Genomic DNA, 13,441 nt, shown 5'->3' with positions numbered 1-13,441 from the left:
CTGTGACTCTGTGTTGCCCATCTTGTTGAAGAAAATCACACTGGCTGAAAGCAAATGGACTGGAGTGTGTCTGTTAAATGTTGACTTGTCATGTTTACATGTTCCATACATTGTTGCCAGGAACACAAAGCTAACAATGTCAGTTATTAGCATCCCGATCTCAGTGCCAAGATGTAAGCATGAAGCCATGGGAACTGGGTCAAATCATGTACCAATGGATCTAATCACAGTCAGTCTCTTGGAAAACTGCTCTGCTCAGTGAAGTAGGAGGGCAAACTCAGGAAGTGTGTGAGTGCACACTCGCCTTGGAGAGAGAAAATGACAGTGGGGTGGGGGATTTCTGGCGTGATTTGTGAGAATAAGTGTGATCGCAGATTGCTGATTACATGACAAAGAGGGATAAAAATAACCCAAGCAGGGCACAAAAGTTTGGCTCGGTTTTGCTACAACACCCCAGCAGCATCTCAAATTCTCTCTATGTTAAAAGACCTGGGAAGGGAGACTTACACGTTTTACATACTGAGTATGTACCCTGAAGACGTGTGATGCAGCTGTCGATCTGGCCTCAGATTGGCTAGTTGAATGTCCCTTGGGAGCATATGGCGACCAAAGGACACTAATGGGGCGCAAAAGCACAGATGGGAGAGCAACTCAAACAGTGGCAGGGATGTGGAGGCCTGGTCAGTTGGTGACGGTAAGTCCAATTTTTGGAAATCCCAAACAACCAGTGAGTCTTTGGCCTGGCTGTTTGTGTCTGAAGCTGTAGCCTACTAGCTGAGCAATTGAACTCTCAACTACAGTATAAGACAGTGGCATGTTACAAAGTTTAGAAAGTGTGCTAGTATTCTTGCAAAGCAACACCCAAAGATTAAATCCCCATAGACTAATATTGCCGGTTGTGCATTTTAAAGTAATTGACCTTGTGAAATCATCATTATTCTTCAATCCAAAATCCAACCCAAAAGCCATGTGAAAATTAGCCTGATGTTTAGACTCGCATCCCAAAGGTCACCTCAGTTCATTTCAGCAAACATCATTAAGAACTAAAATTCAGCTGCTTTTTGAATAAGAGTTTAAATTATCAGGATCTGGATGACATTTCGGCTTTTAGTTCTGCACAAGCAAAGGTTAGGCTTCTCAAACAGGTGTGTGTTGCTAGCTTTCTGCTAGCTACACATCTGCTTATTTGAGCCCCTGAACTTTATATCTCATTCTCTCTTCCTGGTGTTTGTGTCTTTGTACAAAATAATCATGCAAACAACTAACAACTAATATAGAACAAGATAGAATATTGCCAAGTGTGGCTAACATTAGCACAGCTCGAACAATCAGCCTTGCGTCTTCCTTGTAGGCTAATGTCCACATAACAGTCCACCGGCTTGTGGCTGCAATACAGCTTAGACACAAAACATGACATTTCAATCCTACAATATAAAAATAATGACTTTAACCAACAAGTAACTCTAGCACTGACTATAAGATGACAATGTTTAACAATTAAGCCAGCTAAACACATGTCCCAATAGAACATAGTTTAACCTGTAGGTAATTGGACAGAAATTCAATGTCCATAATTTCTACTCCTTTAATAATGGTGGGTGCAATTTTAGGTTTGCTTGAGTAACAGCGTAAGCCCACCACACTTTGCTTGTTAGCATAGCTTGTTAACTAACTAATGACCAGCTAATGAATTATCATTGGACTGTATATGTTTTTAACTCAAACTAGTGGCTGTTTAGCATTCTAAGTCATTGTAGAAACTCCTACCTCATCCGGAGCGCCAACCTCTAGCCCATATATGGCCACTGCTTAAATAATGACATAAATAAAAAAAACAGCACAGGTAAAAATGCTCATTTTAAAAAATTGGCTCCAACAAAACAATGGGTGATGCCACAGTTGCCATTTCTATTTTATGTTGTAAAATCTGAGGGTTTTTATACTGAAAGGATGCGTGAAATACACTATTTGGTCAGAGCATTTGCTGTTCACAACAAGGATATGAAAATTCAAGCCCAGACATCTGGCTTTCTCACTGACCAAAACTGATGTGGCCATTATGATCCAGACTTCAAACAGATTTTGAGCCTATCTTCAAAGACAGCAGACCGCCTTGTTCTTTGAGCTTGTTTGTTTTCTGACAGTGGTATTTCCTCCTAGGAAAGCAGTGTCGTACATAATCAGCCTGTGAAGACACAAGGAAGAAATAGCACTGCATTTTCTCAAACACCGAGACACTGAGGTGACTTGGCTGGAGAGAACCTGATGTAAAGCTGTGAGATTTTGGTGGTGAGCAGAGAAATTCATCTCTGCAAATAGTGTTCAGAATGAGTCTTTGGAGGAAAGCAAACAGAGTCAGCAGCCGTGTGGGTGGTGTGTTCGTGGAGGGGAGGGGGGTAGCTTTGCAAGGTTTGTGCCAACCATCTGCCACTTCGCAGGCATCCCTTTACCTGATGATGACTTAATACGAACATGCACACGCTCACACGGACATAAATGCACATTCACACTTCTATAAATATCAGGATTATTGTAAAAGTTGTCATTAGCTTTCAGAGCAGCACATAAGACGCCATTTCAAATGCTGTCTTGCATGTTACTTCAGATCAACAGTGAACTAAAAAGCTGTGCAATGCAAATATGAACGACAGCAGAGCCTGGAGCAGGATTAATTAGTTAAAACAATATTCACACAAAGAGATAAACTGTCAGACTGTGAATAACATTAACAGAGTGTTGATAAGCGGGAGGGTCTGAATCTGTTGAGGACATCTGGGCTTGTGTATTCACAGCTGGCCAATGAGAAATGCAATTTTAACGTGCATATTTTCCCATAGACCTTAGACATTCCAGGTCACTGTAATTCCATGAAGATTGTATTAAAATGCATGAACCAAACACCCCACTGACCAATTCAGTCGCACATTTTGAAAAGATATATCTTTTAAAATAAACATTTCTATCTTGAGATATGTTAATGTTGGAAACCATCATGCTCAGCCTCTAAGCAATGTGCATGGTTTATAAAAGCATGCATAATTCATGTCGACATAATCAAAATGTGATTAGAATAACATCAGTGGCCATGAACATATTGTGATTCAACCCAGCAAGCTGTTGGCTGTTACATGAGTCCACAGGTCCACCTGAGATCCTTTAAATAACAAGTGAGTGGTTGTGCTCTTGTTTGCTCACACATTTGCTAGCATGCTAAGAAAAGTTCTAACTCTGAAGCGGGGAAGAGCTGTGCTAGATGCTAGGTCCTGCAAGGGGAGGGTAGTGGAGCAGAATGGTGGCCCTGGGCCTCAGCAGGGCACCACACAGCCTGGAGCGCTGGCATGAGATCTAGTCAGCCACACACACGCGTACACACCGTCACAGACATACAAACACCCAGCAATGTTCATGCTTTCTGAATATTTCTACGTTTGATGCTTTTTTTTTATTATCCTGCAGACGTTCCCCGTGCAGACACATCTAGGGGCCCACTCAGTTTCCTCCCAAATGACAAGGCGGAGGGGCTGATGGGATACAAGGTTACTAAAACAGAGAAACCCACTTACTGTAGTTGTCCAGCAAACTAGGTCACAGTTCTGTTAAGTATGCAAGAATAACTGTGTGAGGAGTGTACACACACATGCACACAAGCATGCACGTCCGCACACAAAACACGCACATGTCCAGAGAGGGAGTGAACGAGAAGAGGGAGACAGAGACGGAGAAGAGAAGAGAAGAGAAGAGAGGGAGGAGAGGGAGGGAGCCTGCAGCTTCAGCAATGTTTTACTTAAAACACAAGCAGTGAGTTATCTCTAATAACTTTATTCATGGTGAATAATCTCCACTAGAAGCACTCTGTTCTTTTACTTAACTGTCTTTTTACACTATCAAGCACAGTCTGCACCTGGGTGATGGCAAACCTCCAGCAGAGAACTTAATGTCGATGACATGGAATAAGGAAACAAAGATACACTGATGTGCTTTTCCCTGATACCCAAATATCCAAAGATCTAATTTTTTTCATCACTTTCATGTCATTTTTCTCCTCAACTTTTGAACCTTGAACATGCGTGAGCTTGCAAAAAGAGAGGAAAATGCGATGACACAGCTAGTTCTTAATGAGTGGCAACCAAAATGAATTTAAAATCTAAAGCTCCTTTGGTTTGTGTCACCTTTGGCAATGCAAGGAGACAAGCAGTATCCCTCATAATTCTTCTAATTTTGTCCGGTGCATTAATGAGAAGTGTTTCAGTTGTTAAAAAAAAATATTATCATGCTTTCTTTTAACGTCACTGTGAATCTTTGCTTTGGAAGGTAAAATTGTGCATACTACACTATATTATATAATTATTATTGTTATATTATATTATGTTATATTACATTATTATTGCTTACTTCAACGTACAGTCATATTATATACCAATATTTATTCCTTATATTGCTTAATCTGTCATAACCAAACCATAATCACACCATGTCAACCTGTCACTACTGAACCATTTTAATACTGCCTGTAATTACCACTATTTACACCATTTGTAACATTTTTATACATCTTAAATTTGTAAATTTGTATTCTATTTTATTTATTTATTTTATTTTACTAATTGAAACTTATTCTTGATTGAACTTATGTCTGGGTTGCTGCAACAACCGAATTTCCCCCCGGGGATCAATAAAGTAATATCTTATATTATCTTAAAAGCTGTTTTGGTAATCTCTTCATCCAACACCAACCACGTTTAGGCAGTTTAAGGCATTAAAAATAATTATATAGAAACAATCAATCATGTTCAATGTGTTAATGTTTGCTTTTGTAGGACACCATTTATAACATTTAATAACCAGCTTAAAACTCCTCACTGTAGCTTTAATGTCCACTATATAGAAAAGAGGGACAATCATCCTCTCCAATCAGAGAGCATAATTTTTCATGCAAAATAGGTAATAGGATGTAAAGTAATGGTAGGTAAAAAAAAAAAAAAGTTAATTGTTTATTTGATGGCTTCGTCTGTTTTTTCCTGCGTGGAAGAAACTGGGCGTGTTGTGAAGGAGTTGCATGTCTATTTCTAACAATTCCTATGCACTCTTTCAAACAGTTGAACTTATGCAGAAATAATGTATATAGAAGTTAACTGTATCCAGAGCAAAGTCCTTAGGTTGTGCTTCAAAGTTCTCACCCTCACTTATAGAGTCTTCCGCAGTCAAACTCATTCACCCATACTCATCAGCTCACTCCCTGAGGTCCTACCCACTACACCTGCAGTCCAACCGACGCACATGTCTAAAGACTTGAGGTGGTTGTGCTTTTGAAGCCATGGCACAAACCTCAGGGATTCTGTGTTTCCTCTATCCATACGTTTACTGACTCTGTCGAGTGGTTGAAAATTAAGTTAAAAAAATAGGGCTGCACATGTTAATTTGCGGGAACTGTAATTAATCACTGAATTTCACAAGTTAATCGTGATAATTGCGTTCTTAATTGCATATTTAGAGTTCCATTATTTTGCATTGCAGAACAGTTTCAAAGTCCTCATTAAAAATGTTAAGCAATTCTCACCAGTATCTTGATTTAGGTATAAAATGACTCCAATGACATTTTCTTTATGACCTTGACTTTTAATTTATAATTGTTGTACCGCCACACCAGTGTGCCATGACTTAAGCACTATTCCACTTTATTAGTATCACCTAGGGTCCTCTGGTACTTTGTAAAAAAAAAACACCCTGACCTAAGTGTTTGGTGTGGTGCATTTGCACTGGATAGACAAGGTCTTTAATTAACACAAGCTTAGTACAATTTTGGATTAAAAAGGCAGGGAGGCTGGACAATATCCGCCTTTTCTTCTGGGTGCAGCATCACACTCTACCAGAAGAAGTCCACATCCGCTATACCTCCACAGTTCATACTAGGTTAATATTATCGGAGGACCTTTGTGTGTCCCAAAATATGATAGGTGATTTGTCCTGGCTATTACTTTACAAATTACAGACAATGGTTGATTCATAATAAACACAGACATCCTCTGTGATTATTGCAAATTATCATACCCCAAATCATACTGATCTCGTACGAACAAGGCTTTAGGACATGGCCTCAAAGTGTTTCATCCACAGGTCTGTAGCGATTCATGCTCTGCTAACATACATGATGCAGCTGACCGCTTACATCAGTTTGCTTAGCTCATCGGTGGAAGCTCAAGCTGGAAGCACTTCTGTGGTATTTTAATTTGGTTTAACACATGATGCATATTACTTTGAACTTATCATGAGCTATCCAGGAGTATTGCCATTCAAAAGTGCAGTGGTGGCAACAAGAAGCAGCAGAATGGTATAACTACAGTGCGCACAAAGGGACAACATAGCATGCAAAAAAATTTTGATTAATTTGGACCTCAAATGAATCCCAATTAACTTGTACATGCTGATTGCCCACGAAAATGTCTCTGTTCACACAGGCATATACTGCTTTGTTGGTCTAAATGTATTTTTATCGTGGCAGTCGCCCAGGGAGCGACCCTGTCATTTATTCTTTTATTTATGTATATGGTTGTTTATACATGTAGAATATTATGCAACTACTCTGTGAAAAGTGCTGTTTGATTAAAATGTACTCATGCATGCACTCAATGCACATATTTATCTCTATAATATGGAGAAGACTTACTAACAGACTTATAACCAAGCTTTCTGAATCATTTTACAGCTCTCTTAACTTGGATAATACTAAAGTTGACCATTACACCAGGGGGTTGTTCCAGTTGTTCTTCCATAATCTAAAGTGTATTTTAAAAAAGGATACAGAGGTCAAAACTATGCTTATGGCATCTGTCCCTAGTACTTAAAGTTGTCCTTACACCCTGTTTTATTTCTGAACTCCCACAGTTTAGATTGCATGTGATTCATTTGGTGTATTTCAGTCAAGCCCTGAGGTCACTTTCTATTTGGAATGAGCTTATGAGCAACAGATTGGGTCAACCCTAACACCAACATAGTTGCAATCAAACCCTCTCTAATAAGCATGAGATCAACAGGGTCAAAAAGTACATCTAATTGCAAATGAGTAGTGTGATTTCTTCATTTCCTTAATATCAGCTTGTGTAGTGCTGAGCCTGTAGTGCACTACAGAGACAGGGTCCCTTTAAGAGGTTAGTCTTTTTAGGGAATCAACGACATAGGAAGAGAAAGGCAGTGCTTCTGTCAGATATTACATCATCTCTCTTTTGATGGCCAAAATGGCCCCTTGACAAAGGCTCTTTATCACTAACTCGAGTTAGTCTGCCATCTCTGAGAGGCACCGACGAGGTTATGGGAGGGTCATTAACATGGACTTCTGATTGTGGCCCTCAGTTGCACTTAACTTTTTCAAAGATGATTCACACAAGTTATGACTCATTTCTGATGACTCAAAACTGCTTAAACTTCTTGCCACGACAGGGCCTTGGATTGTTAATCAACATGCTGAGAGAGTACAAGATTTAACAATGTGATCAGCCAGAAAACTATGCAAAAGTGAACCCAAAGGAGCAGTGATTCACCTGCCCTGTGAAGGCCACAGCTCCACAGCTCCCCTCATCTGCCAAGCCAGCAAATAATGGCAACGAGGTAGAGGAGGTGAAGAGAGGAAGAGAGCGGAGAGGAGGATAGCTGCATTGGCATTCAACAGGATAGACTTCTACATCTCGTTACCTGTCAGCAACCATATGCTGTATAATTGTCCTGCGCACAATCTTGTCAAGAGGTGCACATGTGCTAACGTCGTGCTGAATGTAAAAGCAGGTAAGGCAGATTAACATGTTTCAATATGCATAAATGATTATGTACTCTCTTTTGTTTTTTGTCTTTATGATGGCACTGAAGGGCTCCTATGAGTCAAAGTGCATACATGTTACGTTAGCACACATAAATATCACTTCAGTACACAAAACATGCACACACATTGTCCCCTAATGGTGGCCTTGGGTCCTTTATATCTTTCCATATGTCCAGCTCTTATAAGGTCTTTCTATGGATCTTTTGTCACCACAAGGCTGGCATATGAGCTCTCTGGTAACGCATTCACCTCCGGCATAACAATGTGAGATGGAAGAGAAAGAGAAACTAGTGAGGAGACCATGGGAGAGAAAAAGGCCTCTGCCATCCCACAAATGGCTGCCATTTTCTTATAATTGCATCGTGAAGTGGTGAACTAAAGGCTGCCCCAAAGGCATGAACAGGGAGAATGCTATTGCCACATACTAGTGCACATCACACAGGTGAGTGATGCAGAGTGTGAAGATGGACACTGGTAGGGAGGAGATTTGAAGAGTTTGGGGCAGCCTTTTCTCCAACCTCTCTTTAATGTGTGATTCACTTATTGGATGATATCAAGCCGTACTGACTTGTATCATGGACTCTTTGAGCAGGCTGTCCTAGACCTAAATTGGGCAGTGAGTTGGGAATAGAGAAATAGGTCAAAAGAAATGGAGGGTGGGAGCTTGCTGAACCAAAGTAATCTTTCCCTAGCTTGTTTGCAGTGTGAGGGCAACAGTGTGTTTGAAAAAGGAGACCTAAATTAAAGCAGGACTTCTGTTAGCAAAACATACCACAAATTACCACAAAAGAACACAATGCCCAACATAATTTCCCTCGCCTCTTTAAAGAGCTCTCACACCCTTCTGTCTCTCCCAATCCACCATAACACATTTCTTTTCGCTGTACAGTATGCATGGCTGCACATCCTCCAGCATGAAGTCTTGCTCCTAGGAGGTTATTGGTCAAGCTGGTGATCACATGATAAGGGTCCCACCCAGGCAAGAAGCAGCAGCAGAGGCATGCAGCAGCAGCCTTGGTGAGGCAGAGGGATGCTGACACAGCACACCTGATCGCCAACCCCCCACTGAAACAACCTTCAATCTACATCACACACAAGACACATGTTAATGCTGTCAATGCAGAAAAGACTCCCTTCACACACACGCTCCTATACACACTGATTCTTATTATCAAAGTCATATGATGTCCAGCATGGTGGAGTGCTTCTTGTGGATTTGTAGAGCTGGTTTTGAGAAGCCGAGGACTGGTCAGTGGTATTAACAGCTCCACTGGGACTGTGAGGGTTACAAAAGGTCAACTGCTCAAGCCAGCAGAGTACCTCTTGCTCCATCAAGCTTGAGTCAGTAGAGCTTGGGTTGAAGCTTGAGTCAGCAGAACCATACATCTGAAGCCTCAGTGACTACAAGATGGAGCAAAACTGTAGTCTGCAAAATGTAGCTAATATTAGCAGGACTGTAATTCATGTCATCTGGCAAAATCGAGAAATGAAAAAGACTGCTTCTTAAAACCGAAAGTATCTTTATTCAGTCTACACAGCAGGATTACTCCCCATGAATTGTGTTCAGCAACCATTAAAAATTTTAATGCCACTCTGCTCTTTGCAGAAAAGGAACAAGTCATGTGTGCAGTAAAGACAGTATGACAAGTATTAGTGTTAGGCATTATTAGACAAGTACTATAATACAGCTTTCATGCAGAACAGTCTGTCTGTAACAAGGGGCAGGTCAAAACTTTTTTGATTGGGGTGGCCCAACCGAGGCGCTGACACAAATCAATAGCATTTACCCTCTTTCTTCGCTATAGACGTTAGCTATACCATTAAGGTATCCCACATTTCTTGCTCCTGTGTATATGTTCTTTAACTTTCAAATGAGTGTGGCAAGTCATAAATCTTTTTAGCTTAATTGTTTAAGTACTCAAAAGCAATGTTTGTCCAAAGTCATACCATCAAATTTCAAAGACAGCTACTAGCAGCTTGTTACAATACAGCCAAACCAGCTGATTTTAACATAAATCCCCCCTCTGATGTGGCAGAAAAATAATAGCCAGTCTATAGGAGCCTAGGATTTTGGGATGACACCTGGGGTGGCCAATCATATATAAATGGGGGCCAGTGCCACCCAAGGTCATCCCTCTGGGCAAGCCCCTGCCTATGACACTTAAAGCTCCTGTTAAGAGTTTGCTGTGAGTTATAAAAAGGACTGATATTCATAATATCTTTTTTTGATATCAGCAGAAGCAGAAGGAGATGCTACTTAAGCATATAAGTAAAGAATGCTTTGAGAAATTGAGAAAATGTTCGAAGGGGAGCTTTGATGTGAAAACACAAAGCTCTGTGTGCTACACTTCTTTTATCTATTCATCTTTTTAAAAAATATTACAGAGAAAAGACATCATAAATCATATATTGTGCTCTTATTTCACAATTCAGACTTAGGGAACTTAAAACAAAACAATGATAGAATAATTTAAAGCTCCTGTGATGAACGTTTTTGTTAATTTTGGCACCCTCTTTGGGCAATCTGGTATTATATCTTGCCCTATGCCTTAGTAGCATCTTCTGACAAAAAATTCCCTCTGCTTAGTTTTGAAATTAATTGTGAATATTTCATGTGAAAAATGTATAAAAGGTCTGTTTCTTCAGCTGCTTAGCTGACACCTACCCTCTAGCACCAGTTTCATACATTAAAAATGTCATTATAGGAATTATCCATTTTGTCGCTGATTATCTTGTTTGCTTTTTTATATCCAAAAAGGCATCAATATGAATTTCACTCTGTCTCATAACCCACAAGAACTCCTCACAGGAGCTTTAAGATGCACCATTAATCCAAATATGTACACACATTTATCTGACTCCACCTATTTACCTGCACAAACAGCAGAGTGTGTGCAAGGACACATGGATAAGCACAGATATGCATATAAACACATAATGTATGCACACCCGTTCTCCTACATGGTGCCACAAAGGGAAAATAGCTGCCCTAAATGGTAAAGATGCAAGTATGTGAAAGATCCACTTAAATCAGTACAACAGCACCTTTATATTATGAGTACAGGAGAAAGCGATGAAGCAGCAGAAAAACAAGATGTTATAAACAAGAACAGCATGCTGACCTTTTGGGAGCACATACTCCTCCAGACTTCTATTTTCTTAGCACAATAAAAACACCTTTGATGGGCCATTTTATCAAAGGTACCTTGTATCACCATGAGTATGTGTAATTTCTTATCAGGATCGGACAAACTGCAGGACCAATATACTGTTCCTTTTCATTCCGAGAAAGATTTGTGCAGTCTTTCTTCATTCTTAACATTAACTTGCCCAGGTGGTCTATAATGCCCTGATTGGGGCAGCTTTGGCCATTCCCTTCTTTTATGGCTACCACTACCAGCCTAATATTTGACCCTGGTCAAGGTCCTCAGAAGGTTATAACATTAACTTCTTGTATTGAACCCAAAACCAATCCAAAGTGACTCCATTTGGCATGAAGCTATCACGGCCATGAATTGTTGTGAATTTCAAATTGTTCTCTGATTTGAGGGTCCTGAAATTGGTGACCCTGCCTGTGAAGAGTAGGAACCATTAGCAGGGGGGCCAGGATGTTCAGGGGTAATGCTGTTGCTCATTATGTCTCTGTGGTTCAAGCAGACCACCTCAGCAGGTTGCTGTTCTTACTCTTAAGACTGACAGCTTGGGAAAAGAACCAGTGAATATTATACTCTCAACAGCAGCATGCATTACATGTGGAAAGTGCTTTCAAATAAGACTTTACTGCTAAAGACAGCCTGCCTGCCTACACACACATCCAGAATCACACCCACGCACACACTAATGAGTCACATAGAAATGGGTTGGAGAGAGAAAGAGCAGCCTGATACACACTGGAAGCACAAACTTGGTCTGCATGGTCTGCAAGGTGTGTCCCCTTCCTTCCTTAGTGTATGACATGCATGCAGCTTTGTAATGATAATGACCCACACGCCACCTGGTCCTAATCCCCCTCCTTACAGAGCAGAGAACACCTCCTGGCCTGGCGCTGCATGACAAGCTGCTCAACCTCCCTGTGAGGTGAATAAACAGGGCGGGAGGAACAGTGATAAAACCTATAGGACCAGTGTAAAAGGTCACAGAATCTATTTCTGCAGGTGGGAGGGGATTCCAGAATCATCAGATGCAGGGCAACCACAGGACATACAGAAGAGGGCTGGAAAACCCTTCCACTTTAACTGCTGATTTAGGATTTTGCATCTGTTTTAAGTAACTGCTGCTGGCTGAAGCATTATGTTTAAGAGTGCAGTTTTAAAAAACACACTCAAATAAACAGAAAAGTATATATGATAAATGTCAGGTGCCCAGTGCGACCTTCAGGAATGCATGCACTCGATAACCCACGCCTAGAAGGTGCTTCCCTGCTCACAGCTGATATTACTGCGTAATGAAAACATTGCGCCTTTTTGCTTTTTCCCTCACGTCGCAGCCCACACCGCATCCGTCTGCATCACGTTCACCTATTGACAGGTTCTGTGACAGGAGGTAAATTGAATCACTCCCTATCCTCACAAACGCATGTTTTTCATGCTACACGGGCGGAACCTTTTCTTAAAAAGGGGGCTCGTGTCTGTGGGGTGTCTGTGATTGTCCATATTTAATGGATTTCCGTGGGCAGGTTGTACTGGGGCAATGCGCCTACACGCTGCGGTAGCTGTTCCAATGGACATTACGCGTAGGAGCACCAAAGGCGTTTTGAACATGGAGTAGTCTTTTGTTCCTCTGGATACATTCAAATGCACTGACCATTGTCTATTCCATGCATTTAGGCTGATCACATAAATCATTAATCATATTTGCATGTGTATGATTCGCATCCTAATGGGGCCATTCAGGGGGTTTCTCTTTCCTTTCACTTGGCCCGGCGAGTAGCTATAACGCACGGAAAGCTTTCGCTTACCTTCCAACTGTTTGGTTGGCGAGCTGTCGCATCCGATTGAATTGCTTCTTCATCTTGTATTTTCTGCGTTAACACCTACAGGGGGAAATATTCCGCATTATTTCTCGCAATGTAACGGTCCGTGCTCCACACAGGCGCAACACAAAATCCGATCTTCCATGTCGTCCTTCCCTCATCGCAAGCTGCGGACGCCGAAAACTTATATTCCCCGATTACATATTTTCAAATTATATTTTTACATCTACATTTGCCCCACTGCCTGCGCAGGGATGCTGAACCTCACCGCGGGCACTCACAGGCAGAGCGACAGCAGTGACAAGTAGCGGCTGCGCACCGATGCAGTCTGGGAAATGTAGTGATGCCTTAAAAAGCCAATCATGCCGGTGGACTTGAAGGCGTGATCGAACAGGCACGTTTGTCTGACTGTTTTTAAATGAAGAATCCATTTACATTTGGATTTTTAATTACCTCCCTGTAACCATGATAAAAGTGGCAGGGAATAAATTCAGCCCAAAGTAAGGACTGAAATATACCAGAATGTGGAGCCTTCGTCATTATAAAAAAATCACATTTAGTTTTCCTTAGTTGGGCTATATACGGCCTTAGAATGAATATTAAACGACTTAGGACATTTAGACTATTAGTTGTATTGATGCTTTTACTTCAGATTCAGA

General features: G+C 41.0%; 1 protein-coding gene across 1 annotated transcript in view; it reads right to left on the bottom strand.

Annotated features, from left to right (window-relative positions):
* Positions 1-13,081, bottom strand: part of si:ch211-114m9.1 (rho GTPase-activating protein 44) — a 37,853-nt gene extending 24,772 nt beyond the window's left edge. Inside the window, exon 1 of the mRNA XM_034712268.1 lies at positions 12,768-13,081. Within this exon, the coding sequence (XP_034568159.1) occupies positions 12,768-12,820 (53 nt within the window). The 5' untranslated portion in view covers positions 12,821-13,081. The remainder of the gene's footprint in view (positions 1-12,767) is intronic.
* Positions 13,082-13,441: the final 360 nt, after the last annotated feature.

The sequence above is a fragment of the Notolabrus celidotus genome, chromosome 20, assembly GCF_009762535.1.
Source record: "Notolabrus celidotus isolate fNotCel1 chromosome 20, fNotCel1.pri, whole genome shotgun sequence".
NCBI classification, from domain to species: domain Eukaryota; kingdom Metazoa; phylum Chordata; class Actinopteri; order Labriformes; family Labridae; genus Notolabrus; species Notolabrus celidotus.
The sequence above is the reverse complement of the archived record's forward strand: the minus strand, read 5'-3'. Positions and strand labels throughout refer to the sequence as shown.